The 27,354-nt window shown below is 51.3% G+C and overlaps 2 protein-coding genes across 7 annotated transcripts in view; one reads left to right on the top strand and one right to left on the bottom strand.

Moving 5' to 3' along the window:
• apbb2b (amyloid beta (A4) precursor protein-binding, family B, member 2b) overlaps positions 1-13,435 on the bottom strand; it is a 59,515-nt gene extending 46,080 nt beyond the window's left edge. For all 4 annotated transcript variants that reach the window (XR_009796322.1, XM_061829068.1, XM_061829070.1 and 1 more), the window contains exons 1-4: positions 13,274-13,435; positions 3,705-3,840; positions 2,915-2,981; positions 1,228-2,059 (exon numbers count right to left, since the gene is read on the bottom strand). Coding sequence is in view for 3 of the 4 variants with exons in the window: in XM_061829068.1 (XP_061685052.1) it covers positions 1,228-2,038 (811 nt within the window). In the remaining variant the exon portion in view is untranslated. The remainder of the gene's footprint in view (positions 1-1,227; positions 2,060-2,914; positions 2,982-3,704; positions 3,841-13,273) is intronic.
• Positions 13,436-15,209: 1,774 nt separating this feature from the next.
• On the top strand, positions 15,210-25,259 carry haspin (histone H3 associated protein kinase). 3 transcript variants are annotated; one of them, XM_061830788.1, is made up of 16 exons: positions 15,210-15,457; positions 16,341-16,475; positions 17,257-17,361; positions 17,446-17,586; positions 17,920-19,537; positions 20,290-20,413; positions 20,504-20,556; positions 20,665-20,850; positions 21,758-21,843; positions 21,925-21,993; positions 22,070-22,161; positions 22,930-23,009; positions 23,218-23,306; positions 23,596-23,738; positions 23,833-23,935; positions 24,950-25,259. In XM_061830788.1, exons 1-16 carry the CDS (start codon positions 15,306-15,308, stop codon positions 25,149-25,151), a joined length of 3,378 nt encoding a protein of 1,125 aa, XP_061686772.1. In that variant the 5' UTR covers positions 15,210-15,305; the 3' UTR covers positions 25,152-25,259. The 3 variants fall into 3 exon arrangements, with proteins under 3 accessions (XP_061686772.1, XP_061686771.1, XP_061686773.1); XM_061830787.1 differs by having other exon boundaries at positions 20,287-20,413; XM_061830789.1 differs by lacking the exons at positions 15,210-15,457; positions 16,341-16,475; positions 17,257-17,361; positions 17,446-17,586 and adding an exon at positions 17,638-17,768 and having other exon boundaries at positions 20,287-20,413.
• Positions 25,260-27,354: the final 2,095 nt, after the last annotated feature.

Here is a 27,354-nt window from a genome sequence, read left to right as displayed (position 1 = left end):
AAAACACAGACACAGACGCGCTGGGGAAATGCTCTCGCACAAAAACGCACTCTGCGCTCATCCGATCGATAGACAGAAAACTTGGGAGTCGACCGTGACGGAGAGTCCGACGACACACCTACCCTCGTAATTGACAATGACGATGGCCAGCATGTAGTCTTTGCCCAGCATCATACTGTGCCTTCGTTTGCCAGATGAAAAACGGAGCCGTTGCCAAATGCGCACAACCCCAGACAGAGAGGAGAGAGGACGGACGGGGAAGGGGGGGGGGGGGGGGGTGACGAGGACTGGAGAAGCGAGGGGCGGGGGGGAAACGCCACAAAAGGCCGAGACGAGCGCCGCCGACGAATGAGTGCCGGTTCGGAGTCACTCGCTGGTGTGGTCCGCTTGAACTCATTCCAAATCCCAATTTTCGCATCGGAGATGACGACGAAGCAAAGTACGCATTTTATTCGGACTGACGCCGCCGCCGCACCGCTTTCGCTTGCAGCCGCCGTTCTCCGAGATCGCGGGGAGCGCCAGTGTCTCCGAAAAACGCGGCAAACGTTCAATCTCGCAAAACGCCGGTCGTGAACGTGTTCACCTCGCGCGGTCGCCTGGCCGCGCAATCCTTGCGCCGTCTTTTATGCTCATCGGCGTTGAGGTGCAGCGATCGCAGACTGAAATCCGCCCGCGAAAGCAATCGTGACGCAGATAAGCCAAATATTCAACTTCGATTCTCTTGTCAAATGTTTTCAGATCGTGTGCGTGCGTGCATCCGTTTTGGCTCCCCGCTGAGAAAGCGTCGAAAGCGCAACATCCCGAGAGGGTTCTGACACGCACCTGGGAAAAACAACAAGGCACTCGGGGAGTCCCGACGATTGGCTGTTAAATGTCGGCAAATTCGCCAAAGAGCTTCGACACTCTTCAGAAAACAAACATTTCCGTCCAGACTACACGTTGCCGACCGACAATCAAAGCTAGTTGGTTTCAGAGACGAGGCCGACTCGCTCGTGAAACGTGCCACGAGGGACGGAGACAATGAAGCCCAAATAGCTCACCCCCCCCCCCCCCCCCCGAGGCTGTCCCAGAGGGATTGTGGGGGGATTTACTGCAGGCCGGACGGACGGAGCGTTTGTTATTCCGTCCCCAGTCGGGCCGGCGCTCGAACAGAAATTGTCCGCAAATGGAGGAAAAGGCCCGAGGCCCAACCGAGCAAGTCAACATGAAAAAAGCGGCCCAGCGTACCTGCCTCCCCGGCGGAGTTGCTCTCCTGGGACAACGTGGTCCAACTCAAGTCTTCGTCGCTCGGGTTCAAGTTCTGGATGCGGTTGAGAGCGCCGGTCCTCCCGTCTTCCTTGGTCTCCGGAGAGGACGAGGAAGAGGAAGACGAGAGGAGGGGTGCGTCCTCTGGGAAAGGTGGGGGGGGCGCGGGGGGGTCTGAGCCGTTATTCACCGGAGACTGGCTCTTGATCAACTCGTTTTGGGGCTCCTCCTCCTCCTCCTCTTCGGCCGCCATCAGGGACAGAAGTTCCTTCCGGGACAGGATGCCGCCGCCGCCGTCGTCGTCGCTCTCGTTCAAGAGGTAAACGCCATCTCCCGAGTTGCCGTTGACGTGACAGCCGCCCTCCGACTCTGACCCGTCGTCGTCCGACTTGCAGTGGGCGTTACCGTTTGGGTTCAGCTCGGCGTCATCCTCGGGCGGGTTCGCGCGCGGATCCCCCGTTGGGCTTTCGAGACCGAGGTCTGTTGTATTTCTATTGTGATCCCGCCCGGCTTTGCGGAGTCGGTTGACCCCGTTCTTGGCCAGTTTGGCATTGTTGGGGGTCAGCAGTTGCGAAGGCGGCGAAGGGGCTGACGACGGAGGCGGCGCCGCCTCCCCGAGGCCCATGGCGGTCTGGATATTTGTCAGCGCGTACTTTTTGCGACACTTGGGCGGCGTGGAGCCCTGCTTGATGACGTCGCTGGCGAGGAGCTGGTTGTGGGACGAGCGCAGGCTGAGCGAAGTGGGGGGCTTGGCGGGGGGGCCGTTGCGATTGCTCACGTCTACCGACGTCATCGCGGCCGACGGTTCCAGCCGCTGCAAGAGAAAACCACACGCAAGGGAAATAAACGCTTTTGAAAACGCCTTCGGCTTTCGTTACTGGGGCGGCAAAGGTTCCAGGCGGTCCAGAGGTCGACTCCGACCCGCAAGGTTGTCGGCTCGATCTTATCGATCGTCCCGGAGCGAGATATCCAACCCCCCCGTCATCAGAATTTAGCGAATTAGGCGACCAGAAAAACCAGTTTACAATTTGTTCCCTTCAGTCTGCGTGGAGCTTTTCACTCCTTCTGGAATGATCCAGAAGTACAGCACCGCAAATAAGAAAGGAGGTTGGGATTTTCCAAATGTCCAAGATGGATCAAATTTAAATTCTGGTCGGTTTGCCATTGAATCGTCTAACCGAGCATATATTGCGAAGAGTTGGGACTTTTTTTTTTTTTATTTCACGTTTTTCTTCATTTGATCTCAGTCTTCATTGTACTGCTGTGCATAAAATCATTGTTTGAATTCAAAAATGTTTCCACTTACCCTGTCATTTATGAATTTATCATCATGGAATACGGCTACAGTACCGCCGCTACACCACGGCTCTTCCTTCGCAGTCCCATAATATTGCAGATTTACTTTGTATGATTGTTTGTGTTTCACGAATTTGGTTTAGCGCACAGCCATCTTACCTGGTTTGACCAGTCTTACTCAAACATAATGAGCACAACTCTCGTTTATTAAATATTGCCATTTACTTTCAGTAACTGTTGACATACCCTATGCCCTACAGCACAATTTTCTCTTTACACTTAAACATTGGGGGGTTGGGGGGGGGGGGGGTTTCCCCTCATATTACTTCAACACATTCCTAACACATACGCAGCATGTGTGCGTCTTGCGTACCTGACGGGAGGTCAGTCATAGAGCGCCGCTGGTCACGGTTCAAGGTTCAGCACGCTCGGCTGCACATCTGAGTACCGCCGGGGGGGGGGTCGAAAAAAGAAGGAATCGTCAGCAGAGGAATGTGAAGAATCTTCTTAAGTCTCGCGGTGCCCTTAGAGAGCAAATTCGTCTGCGGCAAAGGTCACGAGTCACAACAGCTGCTTTCAAAATGTTTACGTTGAAGTAGCAAACAAGCCGAGGTGACCTTTTTTTTTTTTTTTTTAACTGTTATTCTGCATTACAAAATGCTGTGCGAACAACCACAAAAACCACTGTAAAGGCGGAGGCTGGTCAGTATTTGATGGCACTCGGCATAAAAAGCTGACGTCTTATTTAACAGATGTCAAAAAAAAAGATTGATGCTTTCTCCGAGGACATCACATTGCTTTTCCCATCTGTCAGTTAGCGAGCTGCTTTTGGTTATTCTGATTACGCTTCGGGGTTCTTATCCAGCTTTGACTGAAAAATCAACAGCGCAAATTCGACACGGCGACGTCGAGGTAGAACGGAGGCCAGTGCCGGATTTTCTTTTCAAAGATTCTCCTGATAAAATTAAAGTCAAAGCGAGGACGAAATAGCTCACGCTACCCATCACACTAAAATAGGCATGAAGATCACGGCGACCGCTCACCTCGACTGTTCTGTGGATTTCGCCGGACCCGCGCGGCTGCCGTTTGCCTTATTTGACTGACTGACTGTTGACAAGAAACGGCTGCGAAGTTCCAAACTTCCCGACCTTCGCTCGACTTACCGGCTGCTGAGTAATTTTCAAAATGTATAGATGGAGCAGGTCCAGGTCCAGGTCCAGGTCCAGGTCCAGGTCCATGCCGGCCCTCTGCGTCTCTCTCGTCATCCGATTGGGAGGGCCCGAGACAGGCGGCGGCGTCCTGAGGGAGGGGCCGACATCAAAACGGGATTTATGAGCGAGCGGGAAAGGGAAAAAGAGGAGGACTGAAAAGGGGAGACCGAAACGACGGCGGGACACCGCAGGGACAAATAAAGAGGCATTAATGGCACGGCCGCCACCGAACATTTACGGACAACAAGGCTCGTTTACGGGATGGATGAAGCTGGCTTTGCTGCAGAGGCTTCCCGGGCTGGAACCATCATCGAGTTGATGTCACAGGAGGCCCCTCCCACAAGCGCCGCAACGCTTCCGACAATCGCCGCTGCGTACTGCGCGTTCTACATTTGCAACACCGCTGCAAAAATCACCCAAATCTCCACGTGGGTTACAACAAATTGGGGGGGGGCAACCTTGAAATCTTTGGCCACATCTAATGGTTAAGTGGCATTCCAGTAAAAGACAAAATAACAAATATTGACTTGTATATTACTGATGGCTTCCATATGTTGCCGACTTCCTCATGTAGATTCCCGACGTTTTTCCTTCTCCGCACTGACTTCTCAAGAGTTCAGTTCACGAGTGCTCCAATTGAGCCAAAGCACAAACGTGGAACGTCGTCCCGTCCATCGCGTGGGACGGCCATAAAGTCCAACCCAAAAAGACAGCAGTACTACGACCGCCGTTGACGACCGAGGGGACGCCGTCGAAGGAAAATCGAGCTTCATCCTCACGGTTTTGGCTCAACGTTTCCACTTCCGGCCTTCAATGAAATGCATGCATGCATGCTTTAAAAACGGACCGGAGAACACCTACGCAAGCACAGGGAGAAGATGCAAGCTGCACATGTGAAGTCCGAGACTCGAACCCGGAAGCCCAGAACTACTCCCGCAGGTTAACCACTAATTCACACACTGCTGCCTTTTCCAATACCGTGAAAAATAATATCCATGGATGATGGTTAGGTTTTTCAGTGCCCCGTAGTCACTCGAGTAAATATAATTCGGGATGCCAGCGAGGGTATCCGTGCAGATATTGTACATCTGGACGGTATTGGGTACTTGTCAAAATGCGAGCAGCCACACAGGTCATTTCCGCGCTGCTGAGCACGGATGACGAGACTTACGGGTGACTCCAAATCACGCTCTTCAAACGGATGATGAACGGCGCTCGGGTGACCGTACCGGGCGCTGCGCGTCGACGGCGTGGGAACCGTCGGCTTACTTACACAAGCAGCGGGTGGATCACTGCAGCCAGAATTTCATTCGAGTACGAGCAAGTATGTATTTGGCTGCGTGCACAATCGGGTGTCATGGCATCCCTTTTGCTTTGTTTTCCCCCACATCAAGCCAGAGGGACGAAAGCGCTTCCCGGCCACAAATTCCTAAGCGGCACTTTTCAAACCGTGCAAACCAGTTACAAAGCCCGAGAAGACTTTCAAAGGTTACGTCACAAATATCGCCCTCTGCGTTCAAGGCTAGCACAGATGCCACGGAATGCATTTGTGCCCATTTTCACGTCTCCGAATCGTACTCTGAAAAGAAAGTAGCGTTGGTTCTCACACACAATCGTGAGGAACTTCATGGATTTGATGAGATCCATCGCTGTTGGAGATCTTGGACTGGATCTGGTGCTCCAGCCAACCAGCGTCGCGCACGACACGAACTTCATTGACGTCAAATGACGGGACGCGCGTGGCCCCGTTGGATCCCGCTGCAACGAGTCAACATACCATCGGGACGCCACCGCATACGCTGATTTATTAGCACGACTCGTTCCCCAGCCCATATTGCTGCTGACCCGGCGCTTCGGCACCCGGATGCGCGACTGCGGCCCTTCGTACGAATGAACGCGACCGGAGGAGGCGATGTGGGTCCTGCGGCGAGAAGCTGGGAAAAAAAAAAACTTGGCAGACTTTTACCAACAGCGAGGCTCGGAGCACTTATACGATGCATCCGCCACAACACCAAAGATGCAAGAAAGAGGAAGGAGAATGGCCCCGATGAAGTGTACGGAGCTCTCCACAAAGCTCAAGCAGTTCTTAACACCTTTTGGATGGAAAAACTGATAGCGGCGGCCGAGACTGTTCCGCTCCGTCGCTGTTAAGTTAGTCCAGGTGAGTGACGCGCCACACACTTTTTTCACCGTATCGTTCACAGTCCGTCGGCCAGCCCTCTGCTCACTTTCAGTTGTTTTAAGCTCTTGGGCACGTGTTTGTGTAGGATCCGTAAACCTCCACGCGCACCGTGAGCGAATGAGGTTCAGTGACTCGGGTTTGCCGGTCTCCGTAAATTGCCAACGCAATCGTAAACGGCAAACAACTGAAGAGCTCGCACTTTCCGGGTGTCTTCAAAGATCAGTGGAATGCGTGATAAATCAATACATTTGCATCCCTGACAAGAGCGACCGGTTATTGCCTAAAAGTGACGACCGCCTGTATTGATGTCGGGCCATCCTCGAGCCAGTTGACAATTTCAAACGCCACATTTCAATGCACTGGCAAACATTTTAGCTGAGATCTTTGTGACGCTAATTGGAGGCTTTGTTGCTCAGTTCAACCAAGGGGACGAAACCCTTCCCGTTCAAGGTCGAAACTTTGCACCGTGTGGTGAAGTGAACGCAACTCAACACTTGAAAATTCCTCTCCATTTTCCACTTTGAAAAGCAAACCAAAATGGAAAAATCCAAAAGGAAGTTTCCACAAGCGGGTGTGCAGCAACAGAGGGTGCGTCAGCACAAATGCACTCACGTTGTAAAAGTGGAACTTTGGAGTCGTCTCTGCCGCGGAGGAGAAGGACCTCCTCCCCCCCCCGGCCTCCCCCCACTGTGGGCACAGAACCGCCGGCATTGTAACGAGCATCGCAAAGACGAGGGTGACACATACTCGCACGCGTGGACGCTTGCTTGTCAACAACAGTTGTTCAATGTGCAGTGCAGGCAAAAGCTAAGCCGGCCGCTCATCAGGACCCCGACTGACTTGTGACCCCCGCCGAGCCTGCCGTCATTTGTGCGCGTGCAGCCAAGTCGGGGGGGGGGGGGGGTGCGCGCGCTTCCTTTCAGGCAGGAACAGCTGCAACGCGACCTCCATCTTGTTTCATTTTTCACATTACGTGCGCACCGACGGCTTTCTGCGAGCCCTTCCATCGGCCTCTCGTGACTTCCTCCCGTCATCGCACTTCTCCCCGCCATCCTAACAGACTGGAGACATTTCCTTGCGTCTCCAACACATCTGCTTTCCCTTCTCATTAAAAAAATTCTTCTTTCTCCGGCACTGATTCAAAGGCTGGCTGTCCGTCTGGAAAAGAAGAGACATAAAAGTGAAACGGGCTCTTTTTCTTTTTCTCCGTTTTGAGTTTGAACGCGACCGCGCAAGGCGAGTTACACAACGGCAGGCAAGCTTGCCAGATCACTCTTGGCTTCGTGCTCATTTGAGCGGTCCTCCGCATTTCCGCGGACGCCGCAACACGCGTGAACTTGCCAAAATGAAAACATTCCTGCTGCAGTTATCGCAATAAACGTATACGTATATTTTACATACCGTCTTCCAATGTGTCACATGCACACCGTACACAGAGCTGTACTCTTTCTGCATTTGTGAATAATCAACAGATTGTGAAAGACACTTAAAGGTTACTACTTCACGCAAGCCAAACTGCTCAATATCCAGAACATTATTCATCAGGCACAGTCAACGGAAATTCGCAAAATTAAAAATAAATAAAAAAAAAAAAAAGGACTGCCTGAGGAATGGAAACAGCGTCCCGTTTGCACAAAAAAAAACGCAAACAATGACTGCAGATTGACGATGCAACAACGCAAGTACACAAGGAATGTGTGTAGCTTTAACCACAGGAAATAATAAGGGAGAAAACGGCTCCACCGCTCAGACCGAAGTCCAAACAAGCAATTTGGTGCAAGTGCAAAAACCACGCAGAACTCGGCCCCACGGAGTGCGAAGAAAACAAACCAAAAAAAAAAAAAAAAAAAACCCTGACATCATCGAGCTTGAAAGTTTGTGTGAACGTACAGTCGTGTGTGTGTGTGTGTGTATACATCACATCACACTTCCGCTGGTCCGGTTTCCCTTGCGGCCGGGAAAGCTGCACGAGCAAATGAGCACGTAGCAAAGGAAAAGTAGAAATTTGCAGGGCGTGCCAAAGAATCCGAGCTATGACGTGAAAATAACAGTTTCGCATACAAGACGGGGATTTTTGGGCGAGGATGACAACGTGCAACCTCTCATCAGTGCTTGAGGATTCCAATCGTAGTCTCAGCAGTAACACGGGAACTTGCCAAGACCCTGAAAAGTCCTTCAGACACAAACAAGGCGGCTGACAATGGCGGGGGTGGAGAAACACCTTCCCGCAATTCCGAGCCGAAGCATTTTGGAACTTCGGGAGCAACGGCCAATCGCAGGACGCATTCAACCGACAAACCATCGGCACTCACGTTCACACCGACGGACAATTTGGATTCCTCAATCCGCTTACCAAACCCGAGTAGCCCGAGAAAAGCCGCCACGAAACCTCCACGATATTCAGAACCGTGAGGCAGATGTCCTGACCGCTCCGCAGTACTGGAGTATTTTGGGATGAAAATAAACCCATTTCGGACGTCAATCAGATCCGTGATTGGATGCTGGAGGCGGAACGGATTTCCGTGGAAGGAAAACAGACCCGAAGCACGGCCGGGCCGGCACCATTCTTCACTCTGGCTAAGAACACAAATGCATTCAGGAAAATGTTTTCTAGCGTCACCATCTTTCAATCATCGAACCATCAACCTCAGTAATTTGGATTGTATTTTTATTGGCGTCTTTAATGGTGAAAAAAGTTTGATTCGGTGGAATTGCTTATCTTGGTCTCATTATTTATCTCCCAAAATCAGAACCGCGGTCGTAGAAAAGAAAATCCACCTTGTAGATGGCCCAAGGTCTGCGAAACGTTTGTCACGCGGATTTTTGTCACAGCTCACGTCGTAGTTGTGGAGTCCCTCTGAGGGCTGTGACCGCCGCGGAGTCACGGAAAGGAATGATCGCCGCTTGTCATTCCGTGGCGAATGGATAGAAACCACTTTTAAAAATCAAGATCAACCTAAAACACATTTTTTTCCCAATGAGGAGGCTTCTTTTCAAAGTGGGGTTGACAACAAAAATGCTCGCAATGTCATCAACATTAGTACAATCGAACGAACCCAATTAGCAATTTGGATTTACTTTCTTGGCCCACATAAATGGCCCGGCACCACCCGTTTGACAGCCGTGGTGTAAGACGGCCGAGAACGGAAGCAGGACACGCAATCATCACATCCTGTGCAACGTGGCGGGACGTCCGAGGGGCGAAGGAAGCCACGACGTCAACCACTGACTGCCTTGTTTTCCGGCGTCCCCCAAGATGAAGGTCGCGGCCGTTGCTTCAACATTTCCACCACAAAGCGTCAAACCACCGCGAGCAAAAGACAAAAAAGGAGGCCATCAAAATGCGGGAGCGCGAGGGTGACTCATCAGAAAAGGAATGTCGCGTCGTCGCCAGACGAGCCACAGACGCCGCTGCGACCGTCGCCGATTACGTCGGTTGTCATCCGGGCCCCTCGCTATTCGTCTTCATTTTGCTCGGCGCACACTGAGCGAAGCCTTCTTCAAGACCTCCTTAGCGTTTCGGTCGCAAGAGTCCAAATCCAAATTTGCAGATATGCGGACTTGCTCAAATGGAGGCGGAAAAAAAAAAAAAAAAAAAAAAAAATCAAGCTTTACAAATAATCAGCGGAACGGCAGCCCATCGCAATCGCGGACGCCCTCGAGCGAGGAGAAAGACCTGATCGGCACCGAGATTTGATCGCTTCCTCCTTACTTTGGTTTTGATTGATGGAGCGCTTTTTGAGGAATGAGAAGAACTCGGAAAATAAGTGAAGAAACTGTCGACTTCAACCACTTCACAAATTCAGAAAACAACAATCTGCTCGCACTCCAGATTTGGGCCGTTTTCGTCACAACTCAAATTTTGAACATATTTTTCCCCCTTACTAAAATAACACAAACGCCATCGCCAACCTACATTTAAAACCTGTTAGGGCAGCAAATAAGGATTACTTTAATAATCAATGAATTCATTTTCATTAATCGATGAACTGTAGCCCGCCCCCCCACCAAAAAAAAAAAAAATCTATTTCCATTGCATTATTGGAAAAAAAAAAAACAGGACATTATTTCAAAATGACAAAAATAAATGAAGAGTGGTTATTGTTGTTGTTCCAGCAGATGTTTGCAAAAGTCTTCATTCGGCAAAAACAAATCAGTCTGCTTCAAAGAGGATGACGGATCAAAATAGTTGTCGAGTCACTGATTCCCGCTTGAACCTCTATAAGCAATATTTCCAAATCCGAGCACACCTGGCAAAAGAATTGCGCAACGCTCGCATCCCACAAAAGAAAAAACAAAACGGCGGCTCCGAGCCATCGGAGCACACGGACGCCGCGTGGCGTGAAGCCGTCCCGCTCATCATCAGGCTGGCTTAGCAACTTTTTGCGAGCACGTCCATCCCACAAGTCGACGCAGCGCTTACCGGAACGTCGAGGCCGACACGCTAATCCAGCTAGTAAAAAGCCTTTCTAATTAGGAACAAAAACAAAACAAACAACAACAAAAAAATCACTCGGCAAGGTCTACTTTGCACGGTCCTGCCGATTCTGTGTGCGTTACAGGAGTCCACCGTAGTAGTTGAACATTTGCCAGTCAGCAAAAATGCTGCTGGAGATCCCAGCCAGGACCAGGACGAGGACGAGGAGGAGGAGGAGCAGATCCTCGTGGAAGAAAGCCACCAACGTGTTCCCGACATTCTTCCCTCACTTTGTGGTTAGAACGCTGGAGCAAGCAAGCAAAGAAAAATATGTGGATGGAAAAAAAACTGTGAGAGAGCTCGCGCTTTGCCAATTGATTATTACGCCCGCCACATCGTAATCAACACAAGGACGGCAAGAAGAGTCGGAAGGTTTCTCGTGTCCTCGGAGCTGAATTCCCCGTTTTTGCCCCACAATCATGAATGTCGGCGGGCGCTTGCCAACCTGGACAAAGTGAAGATTTGCGTTCCAGGATTCAGACTGTGGAATTCTCTTCCCGGCGATCTCGGCCGCAAGACTGAGCCCCAAAATTCGCTCAGTGACCAAAAGAAGATGAGCATTTTTTTTTTAAGTTTAAAATGACTCCATTTCAAACAGGGACTCATTTTTGAGCCGTTTTTTTGAACTACTTTGTACCTTTTGAAAAGCCTCCCGCCAGCGAGCAAGTGTGGAGAATTGCCACTCGTGCACAAACAACAAAGCGGCGCAAACCAAACATTGCGGTGACGCCCGATTATCCTCCCCCGCCAAACCAAAAAGACGAACCCTCGGCCTCGGCGGACCCACGCGGACCGCACCCGAGGGAGTCACTGAGCTGAATTCGCTGCTGGCAGATATGCGAGCCTTCAAACCTTCACCGTTTCCACTTCTACGGTACTTCTGGATATTGAAAGGCTCCCGTTTCTATTGCGGATTCATTCAAAAATAATACATCAGACCCTAACGGCAGTTGCCGAACGTGACGACTTTGTGTCCCAATCGGCTCGTCAGAAGAAAAACTTGACGGAAAGCAAAAAGCAGCCGGAACGGGCGAGGCTATTCAAAATGGCCCCCTGCGGGAGGGCCGGGGTGGGCTTCCCTGTTCAAACACACCACATTTCGCCGCCCGGCTAACACAATGCGAGAGTCGACGAAAAGTCCACGCTGCTGTCGGCCTGCGATGAAATCGACTCTCTGCCGTCCGCTTCCGGGGGTTCCCGCGCACGGGCCGACGAGCCGCATTGTTCCGCCCGGGAATCGCGATAGCGGGGCTCGGAGTTCTTTATATCTCTTCGCTCGCGCAGAATTTGTTCTCGTCGGCTGCCGGGCGGACGCTTGAGCGCACTCTTCACGCAAGTCCAAAAGAATTCAAGCATCGTACACGCGCTTTGGCCGTCGCGAGGTGGCAGCTGCCACGCGCGGCTATTTTGGTGCGCGGTGGTTGAAAATATCACGCAGCTCTGCCCCAGAATTAAACAGACGCACTTTTATCGGATGACGGCAAAAGGCCGAGCGTGCGCTGTGCTCGTTGGCCCAAAGGCGGCCCGTAAACGCCCGAAGGACTTTTGCTCGTCCATGTTAAAAGAAAAGGAAGACGGGGAAGGACGGCATTTGACCTCGGAGCACTTACTAACGACAATCAATATTTAGACATACACGTTTCCGAAGCAAGCCGCGAGGACGTCAGTGCGCCATTTCATCCACACTGACGCATTTTACTTGTTTGGACCGACCGCCTCGTCGGCCTTACAGATGCATCACATCTGGCGGAAGAAACCATTTTCCAACCTTTTCACGGCCAAAAAACCAAAACCTTTGGCAGCTTTGTTGGTGACAACAACGTCGCAGCACTGCAGGTCTGAGAGGAATCCCGTTTCAGCTACGTTGGACGTCATTTAACACGTCCACAGAGAAAGTTACTTGAACGATGCCGATGACCCGCGAGCGAGCCTTTGGTCCGGCCCGACACGCAATCCCAACAAGGCGTCATCACGTACAAGGATTTCTTTGCTCAACACGTCCGACATGTTATGCTCCTGATTAGAAAAAGCAACCCCGACCCTGCTCCAAGATCCACGTCGTCTTCATCGGACGGACTATCCGCGCTCAGCCTACTTGACAGTTTAGCGGCATCATGATAAACGACTGCTCCTGCCCTGAACTTTTTGGTCCTCCCGGGCTCATCTCGCTACCGTCTGCGCCTCGAAATCCAACATTAGGAGACAGACACAAGATCCGCTGGTGGTTTTGCCAAGGTTCCTTCCTGTCCGTTCACCCCTCGTGCCAAAATGGTTGCTAAGATTGCAGCGCTGCATCCATTTTGCCGTCACCAAGGAGTGTTTGTCCCGAATTAGCGTTGCCTTTTGCAAATGTCAAATGAAGGAAATATCCGAGAGTGGCGCGATTACTACGACACAAACGATGCCAACATCGCAAACTACTGTCACAGGCTTCCAAACATCGCTTCTTTTATTTTGGTTCTCGTGGGGAGGATGATTGAGCGTTCAAGCAAACACAGTAAGATCCAAATAAAGCCTAAATAGTCCTCGATGGGAACTTGAACCCTCAACCCCCTCACCAAGTAGCGCGTTTCAAAAACACGACTGCTTGCTTGATGAGGGCTTCAAGCGCCCTGAGAATTGAGGTTGTTTGTAGTCCCGACAGGTCGGGAAAAAGCAACTCGGTCGCCGTTGACCACGAGACAAAAGCCACGCTGGGTTCCGTGAACGCCCCATCGGAGACGGCACCCTCCCGAGCTTCTCGAGCTTCCCGAGCTTTTCGAGCTTTTCGAGCTTCCCGAGCTTCTCTCCGGCCTCTGGCCTTCGCCCCCATTTCCTTTCTCGACAAAATGGAGCCAAAAGAGACGACCACCGCGTCCTCACCTCGCGTCCGACGGCTTGACGTCCTGCTCGCCGCTCGACCAGATCTCCTCCCGTCTCTCGTTCTCGTTCTTCTCGTTCTTCTCCTCCTCCTCCTCCTCCTCCTCCCGGCCAGCCAGATGCCGCCCTTCCCCGGCAGAGGGGAGCCGGTGACGCTGCTCCGGAAGCGAAAAACAAGCATTCATTCCCCCCCCCCCCCAATCCAGCGGACACGCCCCTGCTCACATTTTATGACGTCAACCAAGTGAAATCATTTCCAGACTTTTGTCACTCGGAAATGCGCGACCTGCAATGATCTTGTAGCTTTTTAAAAACAAACAAACAAACAAAAAAGTTGAAGATTAACGGCAAGAATGAGGCTTGCACGGGAGCGCGCCCTCTTCCGCGTCCACGGGTGGGGGGTGGGGGGGTTCTCCCTCTTTCCCAACATTTGGGCCATCATTACAACAACAACAACAAGCTGCTGCTGCCTTGTTGTTGTTGTTTTCTACAGCAGGAAGTGGGGGCTAAAACAAGGTGTATGCAATTATAAACCCTTTGAAAAAAAAAAACAGTCAGTGTTGGCACAAAACAGTCGGACTCCTGCCAGAAAGCTACGTTAAAAAAAAAATACAAAAATAAAATCATGTTGTAAATGTTAGCATGTGTGTGCGGACCCCCCATTCGACATCAATTTGGATGGGATCGAATCGCGAAACAAAGTTACCTTGGTTGGGATAAGGCACATCGATGGTGGAAAAAAGTTTGGAGATAGTTTGTCCTGGTCTCGTTTTTTTAACATCATAACAAAACTGGCAGGTGTGCAGACATTTTATATCAACCGTGCATATTTCATTTGATGTAAGCAGAGTGTGCAGACGAAAATCCTCATTTGCCTTTTTAACCTGAGCGTTAGAAACAACGTTTCTTCTTTGTTTTGGGATAAACACTCGGGCACACTATGCAACTACACAAGTTGCAAGTAAACAAGTGCTTGAAAATCATCTTCTCGATTGTACTTGTGAGAAAACCCACTTGATTGATTGGACTTGTTTGGATGCGCAGTGACATCTCGCGGCCATTCCTGTGTCGTCATTGCTTTTCATGCGTGTGTGCGTGTGTCACAATTTTATATTTTTCCACCTCATTTGATCGGTATTTTTTACTGTTAAAAAATCGGAATGGTTTAAGGTTAATTCATTTGCTCACTTACGGGTATGAACTTGGCGAGGATGACCTACTAGATCAGATAATATTCTGACATTTATAAAGGTATTATTATCGCACTGTTAATGAATGTAAATTAATTGTAAAGCACGATTCTCATGTTGCGGGTTCAAATCCCGCCTGGCTTGTGTGGAGTTTGCACGTTCTGTGTGGGTTTCCTCCCACATCCCAAAGGCATGGGTGCTCGGTTGATTGGAGACAAAAAAAAAGAAAAAAAAAAGAAAATTAAAAAATCCCGTCGGTGCGAACGTGTGACTCGTGTTTGTCGTTTGTTTCTAGGCGCCATGCGACTGGCCGGCGACCTGATCCGGGTGTACCTCGTTTCGAGCTCCAAGATACCTGAACGGGATATGGGCCGGCGGAAAGGTGACGCAACTGTGGAGCGTTGGCCTCACACTTCTGAGGACCTGGATTCGAACCCCGGCCCCGGCTGCGTGGGTTTCCTCCCATTTTCCAAAAGGAGCATCATTTGGAGGCTCTTGTTGTCTGTCCCCGCGTGGCCTGTGGTTGCTTGGCGACCAGTTCAGGGTGTAGCCCGCCTCATGCCCGATGACATGATGCCCGACGTGAGGATATGCGGCTCAGAAAATGGATGGATGGATGGATGGATGGATGGATGGATGGATGGATGAGCCACCTTCGAAAAAGAATGCGGCGCTCTCTTGGAGTTACTCCAATCCGGCAGGTGGCGCCGCACGCAGCCCTGCGCTCCTTTTCAGCCAATCACGCGGCCGATGGTGACGTCGACGATTTGAAGGACGAGCGGGCAAAAACCTCTCGGACGAAATAAAGTCGACGCGAGAGCTGGCGAAAGCACATTTAGGTCACAATGAGCACTTCCAACACATTATTTATGAGGACTTACGCCAGGAAAAGGCGCAAGTTAACAGTCTGGATTTCACCGAAGAAGCACGAGCAGGCGTTCGACAGCTCGTCGTCGTCGGAAAGCGACGAATCCTTTTCTGAAAACGACAAAATCAGGTAAAAATCCCAAAAGGAAAGCAGCGAATTGTTGATGGTGGTGCAAAGGTTCTCTGTTTGTCTCTTGAAGGAATCATTTGTTTCTCGGCACACCACGAAACGTTTGAATTCTCGTCATTTTACTCCCAAATGTACTTATCGTGTAATTATTTCCTCACAAAGTTATTCTTTTTCCCCATCTGCCACCTACTGGAAGCGCATTGACTTGTTCTGGCTGTCACTGCGCTGAGCAAAGATATATTTTCATTTTGGTGTCTGCTCTATTTTATGTATCTTCGTCAATACTTTGGAATTCATACACACCGTTAGTAATGAGCTATTGTTCAATTGACTTGGGGACGCCCATTATGACCTTTTTAATCTGAAGACCTTTTATATATATATATATATAAATGTTAAATTACTGAGGAAAAAAAACCCCGTCAAATATGTATCTCAATACAGACTCTATATGTTTGCCGTGGACATTTCTAGCCGATCGTCTAGTCTGACTTCTCCAAGTATCCCGAGTCTTTATAAAGTGTACAGTATTTCTGTGGAGATCCTTTTTGCCCGCATGTGCCATCTGATCTCCAAATGGCATGATATAGGAGGTGAATTCCTTTGTTTCATATCACGAGTGGCATCCTATTGACCGCTTTGATTTTTTTTTTTTTTTTAATGATGTTTTTATGGGGTTTGTTTTCACATCCAAGTAATGTTTGCCACATCGTGTTTATGTAACAAGGGAAACATTTATTACACATTATTTTTTTTAAACAAAAAAATAGTTGAAATAATTTTCTAAAAATTATTTTGCGACAGTACGTTGAAACGACTGCGCCGAGATGACCCGGCGGGGCGTTGCTCTCCAAATTGTTTGACTTGATCTTTGTTGACGCAGGAGAAGAAAACCCGTCTCGGTCGCCGCGGCCGTCCAAAGAAGAGGGCGGGACAAGCGATATCGGATTATTTCCGAGAGCGAGGAAGAGCGCTCTTTTTCTCGACAGAGGGACTATCGTCCACCTCAAACTTCCAAGTAAGAACTGTGGGGAAACGTCACATTCGTGCTTTGAAGGGCATCCGAAGATGTGGAACGTTTTTGATTCCTTGTCCTTCGAGCAGGATAATAAGTTTGGACCGAGGAGTTTTGACACGTCAGCTCAGTTTCCCGGAGCTGACATCATCTTATTCGTCTTTCTAAAACGCAACCAACGGCGCCCGGTAGCTCTGGTGCCCTCGTTCCTTTTACTGCGCGATGGTACGTGTCAAGATTTGCGAAAGGTCCGGCGTGTGCGCCTGACGTTTGCTCGATGCCATTTCAAATGAGTTCACGAGTTTGAAGTTTTGCTAAAAGACGGCCGCTGCGCTGTTCGTTGTTTTTGAGTTTTGAATTAGGCGTGTGTTAAGAGCGCAAGGAAAAGTTACACTTGTTGTGCCTCGTTGGGTGGGGAACCCTGCCCCCTTCATGTTACATAATTGGCCCATCCTCCTATTGATGATGGAAAACTACTTTGGAACAAAAGTCAAGAAAAATTGCGGCAAAGCCTTGTGGCCACATGGAATGACGTGAAGGGCCAGATCCGGCCCGCGGGCCTAGAGTTAGACAAGCGTGCTGATAATGTTGTAATGATAGTAAGAATGGTAAGTCATACTTTTATGACAATTCGTTTGTGGCATTGGTAGATTCTGGCTCCTACTACGTGGAGACTGCGAGTCTGTCTTGATTTGAATTTGGAACGTTTTCATGTGGTCGGAAGGCGTCGATTCAAATTTGGTACGCTCAGCGTCTTCTTCTCGGTGTGCTTCTCAATCTTTAGAGGAAGGAAGGGTTCTTCCAAAGGAAAGTCAGCCCGCCCGACTGCGAGGAGGAAGGCCAAGGAAAACGCGCTCGCCCTCTTCCGTCCTCAGGCCGAGACCGCCAGGTCCGTTGCGCCGTTGCAGTTGTGTGCTGACTGCAGCCACAACGTGACCAAATTGTTTGTTCCTCATCTTTGTCGACGCTTCAGCGGGACCAAAGTGCCGGCGTCAGTCACGATTACGCCCAAGAAGCAGCATCACCCGATTGTCGGAGAGCCGCCTGAGCGAGATCTGCCGTCGCCGTCTGCAAAAAGCCGAAAAAATCCACTTCAAGTCAATACGACTTCCAAGTAGGTCCTTGCGTTACCGTGGGGGGGGAGGACGATGTACTGTATACTGGAAGGGCGAGAGAAACGTCGACGAGGTTTTGAAGACTGCTTTTTCCACGACGGCAGAATGAGCTCGGCCGAGGGGGCGGCGACGTGACGCTTCAGATTTGGAGAGATGACGTCACGTTGTTTATCTTTAGACGGTGAATCGACAGCCCCGGAATGTAGTCAAGTTATGCGTCGGGATTGAAAGAATTGAGATGTGTCACATTTAATCGAGAGACTTTCGGAGGACTTTCCTGCAGTTCTCTGCCAAAGGTCACAGGTCACGTGCGCTCTCTGTGTTTTCCACAGTCTCCCGCATCCTTTGCTGGGCCGCAATGTGACTCGTCGTCGGGGCGCCGTCACCGCTAGAGTCAAAGTGTGGAAGGCAAAAGACCCCGTTGCCAACTCTTTTGACGACTTGATTTCTGAAGAGGAAATTCAAATCTGCCGCCCTGACGCGAAGAAAATGGTCCTCTTATCAACGCCGGATTCAAGTGCGGAGAATTCCGCCAGCAACTTGGACGGCAGCCTCGGCCCGCCCCCCAGGAAGCCCACCTTTTGCTCCACGCCCTCAGCGAGCCCCCGTATTCTCGCCTTCCCCGTCACCGATCAATCCCCGAAGCCCGCGTCTGTGTCCGTCGGCCGCGCGGGTGCGAGCCTGCGCCCAGAAGACCGGGACTCGCCGTGTTCCCCGCCACCCATAGTGCATCACTCCGACAAGAGCCGGCAGTCAAGTGGCGGCGAGCCGACAGGAAAACGGAACCCGCCTTTCCGCGAAGGACATTGGGACGACCTATTTACGGGCGCCAGGGTTCCGAAGGAGACAAGCGGAGACCGCAAGCTCGAGGGCAACGGCGGGCCGGGAAGCGAACGTCTGCTGACCGCACACAGGGCAAGCGACGGCGGTTTTCTGTCAACGGTGGAAGGCCTGCGCTCGCTGACTGAAGTTCTGAAGGAGAAGTGTTTGAGCCAAGACTGCAGCGTGCAGGTGAGGCCATTGGACGGCCCGACCGTCGCCCAGACCGCCCGCTCCTCCTGCCTCGGCGATCTTAGCCGGGAAACCGCCGAGCCGTTATCGGCGGAACGCTCGTACGAGTCTCATTTAGCCGCCGCTCAAGGCGACGCCGGCTCGCGCTCGGGCACGGACGACAAGTCGGATTCTGAAACTTCAGATATTCCCGTCCACCTTTCGCTCTCGGCAGAAATTGGACTCGCGGAAGCGTCGACTTCAAGTCACGCTGTCGAATCCGCTCAGCGAAGCGACGGCAGCTTTGAGTTATTCACTTGTGCCCAATTAACAGACGTCCGTCCCGGGCAAATCTTGGCCGACGACACGTTTGAGTGGAACGAGGTTGAACGGTCGGAGTCTGAGGAAATTGAAATTGCAATCTCCCAAAGATTGTCCCATCGAGGCCGATCGAGCTACGGCAGCGACTCGCCGTCCGGTGCTGAGAGCCTCTCCGTGGCCCTGGTCCAAAAATGCAGACGCGACAAAGTCTGCGTAAGAATAAAAAGATTAACTCCCACACAGCTGAAGGAGTTCCGACGCAAAGGCAGAAAGTCTCCGTCCCGCGCAAATTCTTCAGGTTTGACCGAGGAGGACCTGACGAGAAGCGAGTCGCCTCGTGAGAAAAAAGGCTGGACTCGCTCCGGCAGCGTTGTGGACTTGGACAAAGAAGCCCCCCAAAAATGCTGGAAAGTCGATCGACAAGCCGACCGGCCCGTCGCTAAAAAGAAGACGAAGACGAGCCTTTTGCCGGGCCCGCCGGGAGCCGCCCGAAAGGCCTGCGTCAGCGGTCTGAGCGTGAGTCGCTGGAAGAACGACAGCGGAATGCGAACGCCGCCCACGTTCAAACGGAAGAGGGCGAGGCGGGCTGGCGACGGCGCCGTCGACCGTCCGACCTCGGCTCCGCGTGATCAAGTGCAGGTGAGCCGGACGCGACGACAACCGCATAAGAGGCCGCCCGTGAGCGCATTTTCCATTTGCATTCCGTTCGTTCGTCAGTATCACGACAAGCAAGACGCACGTACTGTAGTTACAGTTGAAGGTCACTAATGGGAGTCCACAAGGGCCCGAAATTATTCTTTATATTTTATGTCAACGATATCTGCAATGTCTCGGAGGCAGTGGTCCATTTGGTACCGGACTGGGCTGGGCTACAATTTAAAAAAAAAAAAAAAAAAAAGGGGGGGGGGGGTGGAGCAGGAGACGGACGGGGGACACTTCTTCTTTGAATGTTTTTTGTTAAAGTTCTCCAATATTCATTTTCATTCTTTTCAACGAATTCTGGAGCTTGTTCAGGCCGGTTTTGGGCGACTGAGGACATTCCGGACACGTAAACAAAGAAACAAACGTGAACAGCGAAGGACACAAGTCAGCGGACCTGCATGAAGGTCCGCCCTCGTGATTGGGCAGCGGCTGTGCAACAAAACTTCATTCTGGTGGATGAGTCTAACGAAAATGTTTTTCTTGCTCCCACCCATCGCCCGACATGAATTCTTCATAAAATGATCGTGTTGTTTGGGTTTCTTTGGGCAAAATGCACGTTTGCGGTGCGTCTCATTTTGTTTCCCTCCGACTTCCGGTCAATCCCTGTTAGTTCTTGAAAAACGGGAGCTTGACGACGTCGCCTTATTCGGCCCGCGACTAACTCGGGTTTGCGTCCTGGCGTGCAGCAGCTCGTGCGGCGTCCGCTGACTTTCCGCAGCCCCCGGAGGACGAGTCCGCTCGAGCCGGCCGACTTCACGCCGCGGACGCGGGACTGGAATCGGCTGAAAGCCGCCCTCTCCGTTCACCGCAAAGGTGGGACCGGCGCCGCCCCCCGGCTGCGGCTTTGTGCTCGTTGTCTCTTCACTTGAACCTTTTTAAAGTGTCTCTTTGGACCGTCTTCAGTGCTGCTCACGCCGCAGACTTTGAAAAAACCGAAGCCAGCGGACAACAACCAGGTTTGAATGAAGGCGTTATCATATTTTGGCGACGCCACAGAGCCAATCCACGTACAAATGGCGGAATGCACCCGTCTCTGTGCCCCACCCCCACCCCAACGCCAACAGCTCGCGTACGACGCAGATTTGTCAGATGCTGAGAAAGTGTACGCCGAGTGCGGCCAGCGGGGTCCGCTTCCCTGGAACCGGTGCCTCTCCCGACTTCAGATGAAAGCATGCGTCAAGATCGGGGAGGGGACTTTCGGCGAGGTCTTCTCCACCAGCAACCCGTCGGGAGAAACGGTGGCTCTTAAGGTACGGGCGTACATTTTGGACATTGGACTCATCGCCAATGTGTAAAAGAACCGTTTCCATTTCTTCCGTTTGTGCTTTTCCAAACCGAGTTCACGCAGAATCGGGCTTTGTTGGCCAGGCGCGGAACAGCACACGAGGCGGTCGGGGCCACCCTCGTACAATTTCGGTGAGGTTTTTTTTTTTAAAAAAAAAAACTCCCCGAAAAAGTGGAAGACGGCGAGCTGAACGCTTTTGGTAAACTTTCCCCAGCTCGGCGGGTGACTTGGTTCGATACCAGCGAAGGGGGCGGCGCCGACCGGCTTCCTCCTCCCGTCCCGCGTTGGGCTGTGACGACAGGGAGGGAAAGTTGACTCGCGCGCTTCACTTTTGTCATCGCGGTCGGTCCGCAATAAGTCTTCGATCAGGGAGTTGAGCCCTCGACGTGTCGAACGGCATCGACTGGAAGGTCGCATCGAGACGTGACCACAAAGAAGTGGGGGGGGGGGGGGGGGGCGACGACGTTAGACATTTTTGGTTAGTTAATTCGACCTCTAAACTTTTGAATGAAGACGTTCCGTGTTTGAATCCTTTTTGTCGTCGGACCGAGAGAGCCAAGAGCAGCGTCAAACCCTCAGCCGAGCGGCCCCTCCCGGTCGAAGCCTCGCAATGGCGACCGTAACATTGTTTTCCGATTGAAGCGGGAAATGCTTTGCGCCTGCCGTGAATTTTGCCCGCCTGAACGGCAAGTTGGAGAAAAATGTACCAAAAGGCGAAAAGCGTGCGGGTCCGAGTCCATTTCGAGCTCCGTCCTCAAATGTCAGCCAAAAGATGACATGTATGTTCTTCGGTCTCACTGAGAGTATTTGAAATCAAAAGTGTGTGTGAACTCGACGACTGAAGCCCGAGCGGACTCGGAACCTCCTCGCAGGTCATCCCATTGGAGGGCAGCGAGAAGGTCAACGGGGAAGACCAGAAGACCTTTGGGGAGGTCCTCCATGAGATCATCATCTCCAAGTAAGGGTTGCGCCCTCATTTTTTTCTTTTCTGGCTGTGTCAGAACCATCTTGAGGATGGGCTTTGTTGGTCTCGTTCCAGGGAGTTAAGCAGCCTGAAAGCAAAGCACCAGCACCAGAACCAGACCAGCAGCTTCATCGGACTTAACGAGTAACTGCGCCAGTCCGCTTCCTGGCGCCCGTGGCCGTGCTCCGCTTGACCTTTTCCTGGTTGTTTTTGCTCACAGCCTCCACTGCGTCCGAGGCCGCTACCCTCCCGAGTTCCTGAAGGCCTGGGACGCCTTTGATCGGGAAAGGGGCTCGGAGAACGACAGACCGGGTCGGGCTTCTTCTCGCTCTTTTGCAAGCGGCAGCGTGAACGTAATCCCTCGTTTCGCGGAAGGTGTTCCCTACTTGTTGCGGAGGAATCTTTCTTGGGACGGCGTCCACAGTTGAGCTCCTTTAAAATCAGCAACAACGACAACAACAAAAAAAAAAGGGAAATTTCGCACACTGCAACATAAGAATGGCACAGTTTTCCCGGCAAAAAAAATGTTCCGCCTATTATTTCGTACACTTGATCATTCCTACTTTATGGGATGATGAATCTCGCAAACGGCTTCAAAAAATTCATATCGGTCAGCCCCTCCCAAGTATACCGGACAATATTTGAATATGCAGGAAAAGGGGCGGGCGGGCAAGCATAAAATGTGACGAGAAAAGGTTTTTTTTTTGGGGTCTTTTAGTAGATGTGAGGTGGCGTGTGGGAGCCTTTTCTCCAAATAAAAGGCAAGACCCGAACCGCTTGCTTGCATCTGGCCGCCGCCGCCGACGACGACGAGTTCAGCTGGAGCTCGAAGTTCCGCCTCTTGTTGTTTTTCCTCGATTAATTACGCGATGTGCGCAAACCAAAAATTGCGGCCGTGCTACGTGTCGCCCAATCCGTTCCCGGCCGGGGCTCTCGTCGTTACTCGGCCCAAGTTCAGACCGGCTTGCATAGCGCAAAACCCGAAAGGAGCCGTTTGGCAGCGCTCGCGACGTGCCTGCATTGTGTCGCGTCTCAGGTGGAAATGGTTTGACCTCTTTCTCATTTCTGGGTCTTGTGTAGATTTCTTTGAAAATGACCAGTTGTACATAATGCTGGAGTTTGAGTTTGGCGGTGTGGACCTGGAGAGCAGCGACCGAACGGTATTGGATTGTGTATTTATGCCCAATAGTCATATCACGCATTTTTTTTTTTTTTTTCCCCTTCCCCCAAGATCTGCTGTTTACTGGATGGTCGTGGGGGGGGGGGGGTGTGCACACATTGTCTGGCAGTCGTGCAAAACCGTTGTGGTCAATGTGATCTCTCTCTCTCTCTCTCTCTCTCTCTCTCAACACCCGCGGTGGCGTGAAGTTGCCGTCGTTGGTGGCGGCGAAGAGCATCCTTCACCAGGTGACGGCCGCGCTGGCCGTGGCCGAGCAGCAGCTGCGCTTCGAGCACAGGTAGGCGCATCATTTTGCGCTTCCGTTATTGCGACTGTTGAAGACTCTCCGCGTGGTTTGCACAAAGCCCGACTTGCTGCTTCGTTTCCGTCCGGCCTCGGGTGGCCTCCGAATTAGCGTTCCCCCTTTCGCATCCGTCCGTCTTCGTTTCCGTCCGGCCTCGGGTGGCCTCCGAATTAGCGTTCCCCCTTTCGCATCCGTCCGTTCCTCGACGGAACGTCGTGTCGACAGCGCGCCGGTGTGCCGCGTCAAATTCGTCATTGATGACTTTGCCCGTTTTTTTGCGAAGGGACCTCCACTGGGGCAACGTGCTGGTGAAGACAACCAAGCAGAAGAGCGCCACCTTCCTCCTGAACGGGGAAGCCCACTCGGTGGACGTCAACGGCGTGCTGGTCCGCATCATTGACTACTCCTTGTCCAGACTGGAAATCGGTCAGCGCCGTCGCCTCCCGCGAGCGACTTTGCCTTTGTCCTCGTTTCGTTTAACGTGGCGAGAGCGACCGCAACGAGCTGCGTTTGTCCCCAGACGGCCTGACGGTGTCCTGCGACATCTCCGACGACGAGGAGCTCTTCTTGGGCCGGGGGGATCGGCAGTTTGACGTCTATCGACTCATGAGAGAGGAGAATGGGTCAGTCAGTCCGTCCGTTTCTTGAATTTCTTTACTTACGCCAAAACGTCGCGAGAGTTGTCAGTGATCATCTCGTTTAGTCCCCAATGTTAGCGATCCACGGAATTATTCTGCCGGTCGCTGGACCGCAGGACCTTTGATAGGCTTTGTCCACAATTTTTCTCACAACTCACCTGATTCAAAGGCTTCCTCTCTCATGAAATTGGGCACACAAAAAAAAGATGAGTGCGCGAGGGGGACCCTCGCGTACTCCCGGTTCAGTACCCAGACTGCCACTTTTTTCGAACATATTTTTTCCTCCCCCTTCAGTCTTGGGAGTTTTTCTGCCGATTAGTGGTTGAGCCAGACTCATTCAACAACTAAACATTGATTTGTGGCAGGCCTCAATGATCTTCAGATTTTGGTTATTCGCAGTCCGGCCCGGGCCCCAAGTCGCGTATTCATCCCCATTCTTGACACCACCCCATAATTTGCATTCATCCTCATCCATTGTCACCGCGTCTTTGTTTACAGGTCATAAATTGCTCGGACGCCAGTTATTACTTGCTTTGGCGACACGTTTGTTAAAAACTGCCAGGAAGGAAGGGTTCGCTTGAGATTGCGAGCGACGCCAGATCGTGAGGCCGGCCGCGCGTCCTCAAGTTTTGTCCCACTGACCGATATGAACGCAGTGGTAGACTTTACGATAAGTAAAAGCGAGCCATAAATTTGGAGTTTTTCCACGCGGTGGTGGTTGGAGCAGGCCCGAGCGCCAACGGTGAGGAGATTTTTTTTTTTTTTTTTTCCCCCACCCAGAAAATGTTTGGACAAACCACCCAAAAGCATTATCGGAGGGGAAAAAAAAAAAAAAATCCACAAAATCCGTAGTTGAATCGGCAGGTCCCGAACTTCCGGTAGTATTTGCTCTGGCCGCTAAAAGTCAAATACTGTACGGAATTGTCCGGTCCAAAACCCAAAGGATTGTGGGGCTCCTCCTTCACGGAGCCTTTTGTGTTTGTGTTTTGCGTGCGTCAGTAACGAGTGGGAGGCCTTCCACCCTCATTCCAACGTGCTTTGGCTCCACTACTTGTGCTCCAAGCTGCTCTCCATGAAGTTCCGCAGAGCCGCCGGCAAGGCCGTGGAGGACGCCCGGAAGCGGCTCACCTTCTTTCGGGACCGCGTCCTGCGCTACGCTTCTGCCACCGAAGCGCTCCGAGGGTGCTCCGCGTTGATGTAACATTTCTGTACAGTACCGAGAAAAAAAAAAAAGTATTATTTCTTCCCCCCCCCCCCCCGAATAAACTAGCTGCCCTCGGTGTCGATTATTGGTTGTTTGTCACTCAGCCCAGTAGGGGTCTCACCTCTCCGAGGTCCCTTATCTGCGTTATCTATGTTGTCGGTTTGTTTTGTTTTTTTTTTTGTTTTAATTGACCTGCGGCTGTCTGTGCTCCACGTCCTCGGAGTTTAATAAAAAGTCATTGCTACAGACACCCGTGTGAGCTCTTCTGCATTTCCACCTTGATTTTCTTTTTTGAGAACATGTCATTACAGTGCAGTCCAGCTCTCTCAAATTCCCGTTTTTGTGGGGTGGGGGTCCTGGCCCTAATTTTTTTTCTGTTTGAAAGTAGATGGCGAGGTCCTTCGAGCACGTGGCTCGTTTTCCCTCCGGGGTTCGAAGGTCTCGGGCGACCGGTCGAGGTGCTCGTTCAGGAGCTGGGAAGTTTGTGCGCGGCCCATTTTTAACGCCGTTTGGATGACAACGGAACCAAGCCCAAGTTTCACAGACGTGTGTTCCCGTTAGAAGCGTGAATATGGGTTGTTTTCACTGACGCCATATTTTGGGGCGGAATGCTCTCCCCCTGTTACTTTTTGAGGACTTGCCAGGTAGGTTCCATCAGCGAGCCGCCTTCTGACCAACTCTCGCCAATTTGCTGAAGCTTTTTCCAGAGTTGTAGTTTTTCTTAGTCACTTGAAAGATTTGACAATTTTGTGAAATTCTCCATTTGTTTATTCTTTAGTCTTTCTGCCACTGTCATCAAATTTCAAACAAATAAACATTTCGCTTGGCTTGTGGTGAACTTTTACTTTTTGGGGGGGAAAAAAAAAAAAAATGGAGTTTGCCTCGATGTTAAAAAAAAATAATATTCCACCGCCTTACAGGTAAGTAAGTTCTCATATGGGCACTTACTTACGCGTGGAAATCTGCTTTTCTATCAACGAGGATCTGATGCCTATTGTTCAAGCAAAGCGTTTTTTACGCTACATAAACGTGTCGATTCTACGTTCCTAGTGGATCATTCATTTACATGAATTACGGCAGATTGCGTGTCCTCCATCGGTCTGAACGCACATGTGTTCACGTGATGCGTTTAATCATGGCTAAGAACGCTTGAGAGCAGAGTCGAGGTGCGGCCGGAAGCTTCGGGTTTGGGTTCGGCCCCGCTCGGGTAGAGCTTCCTCCTTCCTCTCCAGGTGTTACACCGACTAATTGAATCGCTTACCTCGGACCAGACGGCTTTTTGTGCTGCTTTGTCGTCGATACGTTCAGCCGGTCGTGAGGTCGGCCACGAGCCTTAATCCACCGTTTGCACTTATCTAAATTGCGCTTTGGGGTGGGCAAGCGCACCAGGTCGTCTCTCCGGATCGCGTTCCCCGGCCACATCGAAGCAGCATATTTACAACTTGGACCACTGCTCCCTCTAAGCTGCGCAACTGCGCCAAAACAGATCCGGCGCAGTCAACCACTGCCTGGCGTGGTTTGGTTTGGTTTGGTTTTAAACACGGCGGCGGCGGCACCTCGTCTTTCGCAAAGTGCCGCTGCTCGGCCACACCGGGCCACACCGGGCCACACCGGGCCACACGCTCCACTTCTTACTTTAGCTGACTCCGCCCCCCCCCTCCGCCTCTTAAAGGGGTACACTCATAATTACAAACACCGTCCACCACCAAGTGCCGCTTATGTTTACTCTCGATAATAATTGTTACAAAAAAAGAAATGCTGTCGCTTTAATGAACGTCGGAGTATGTGAATAATGGAAGAGAAAGTGGTGAAACTGGGCGAGAGGTTTCCTCTTTTTTTTGAGTGAGAAAGATCTGGTCTGAAGCCAAAGTAGAAAGCGCAGGATGATGAGACGGTGCTTCATGTTCAAATTCCACCTTGGCACAGCCTGATTGGGGATGAAAGCACAGACGATAATTGTGTATTTGAAATATAGGAGGCAACATAACATTAACCCTGAAATTGTTTTGGAGCATCATTCAGCTTTCAACATGCATTGCGGAAGATATTTTGCAAACAATAATTCCGTTTGACAAGATGAAGAAGAGTAGAAGGCAAACACAATGCTTTGTCTTCCAGGCAGAAAAGTCGGGAGCGCAACATCAACCCGCGTGCGGGCCGCCCATCCTCAGTTCTCCGCTGAGTGCAGTTGAACTTTGAC

Source organism: Syngnathoides biaculeatus, chromosome 9, assembly GCF_019802595.1.
Source record: "Syngnathoides biaculeatus isolate LvHL_M chromosome 9, ASM1980259v1, whole genome shotgun sequence".
NCBI lineage: Eukaryota > Metazoa > Chordata > Actinopteri > Syngnathiformes > Syngnathidae > Syngnathoides > Syngnathoides biaculeatus.
The sequence above is the reverse complement of the archived record's forward strand: the minus strand, read 5'-3'. Positions and strand labels throughout refer to the sequence as shown.

Excerpts from the sequence above, each read along its gene's own strand:
- haspin (XM_061830787.1), top strand. The coding sequence starts at position 15,306 with ATGAGCACTTCCAACACATTATTTATGAGGACTTACGCCAGGAAAAGG. Across the intron at positions 15,458-16,340 it reads TCTGAAAACGACAAAATCAG|GAGAAGAAAACCCGTCTCGG; the intron begins GTAAAAATCCCA and ends TTGTTGACGCAG. Across the intron at positions 23,307-23,595 it reads CAGCTGCGCTTCGAGCACAG|GGACCTCCACTGGGGCAACG; the intron begins GTAGGCGCATCA and ends TTTTTTGCGAAG.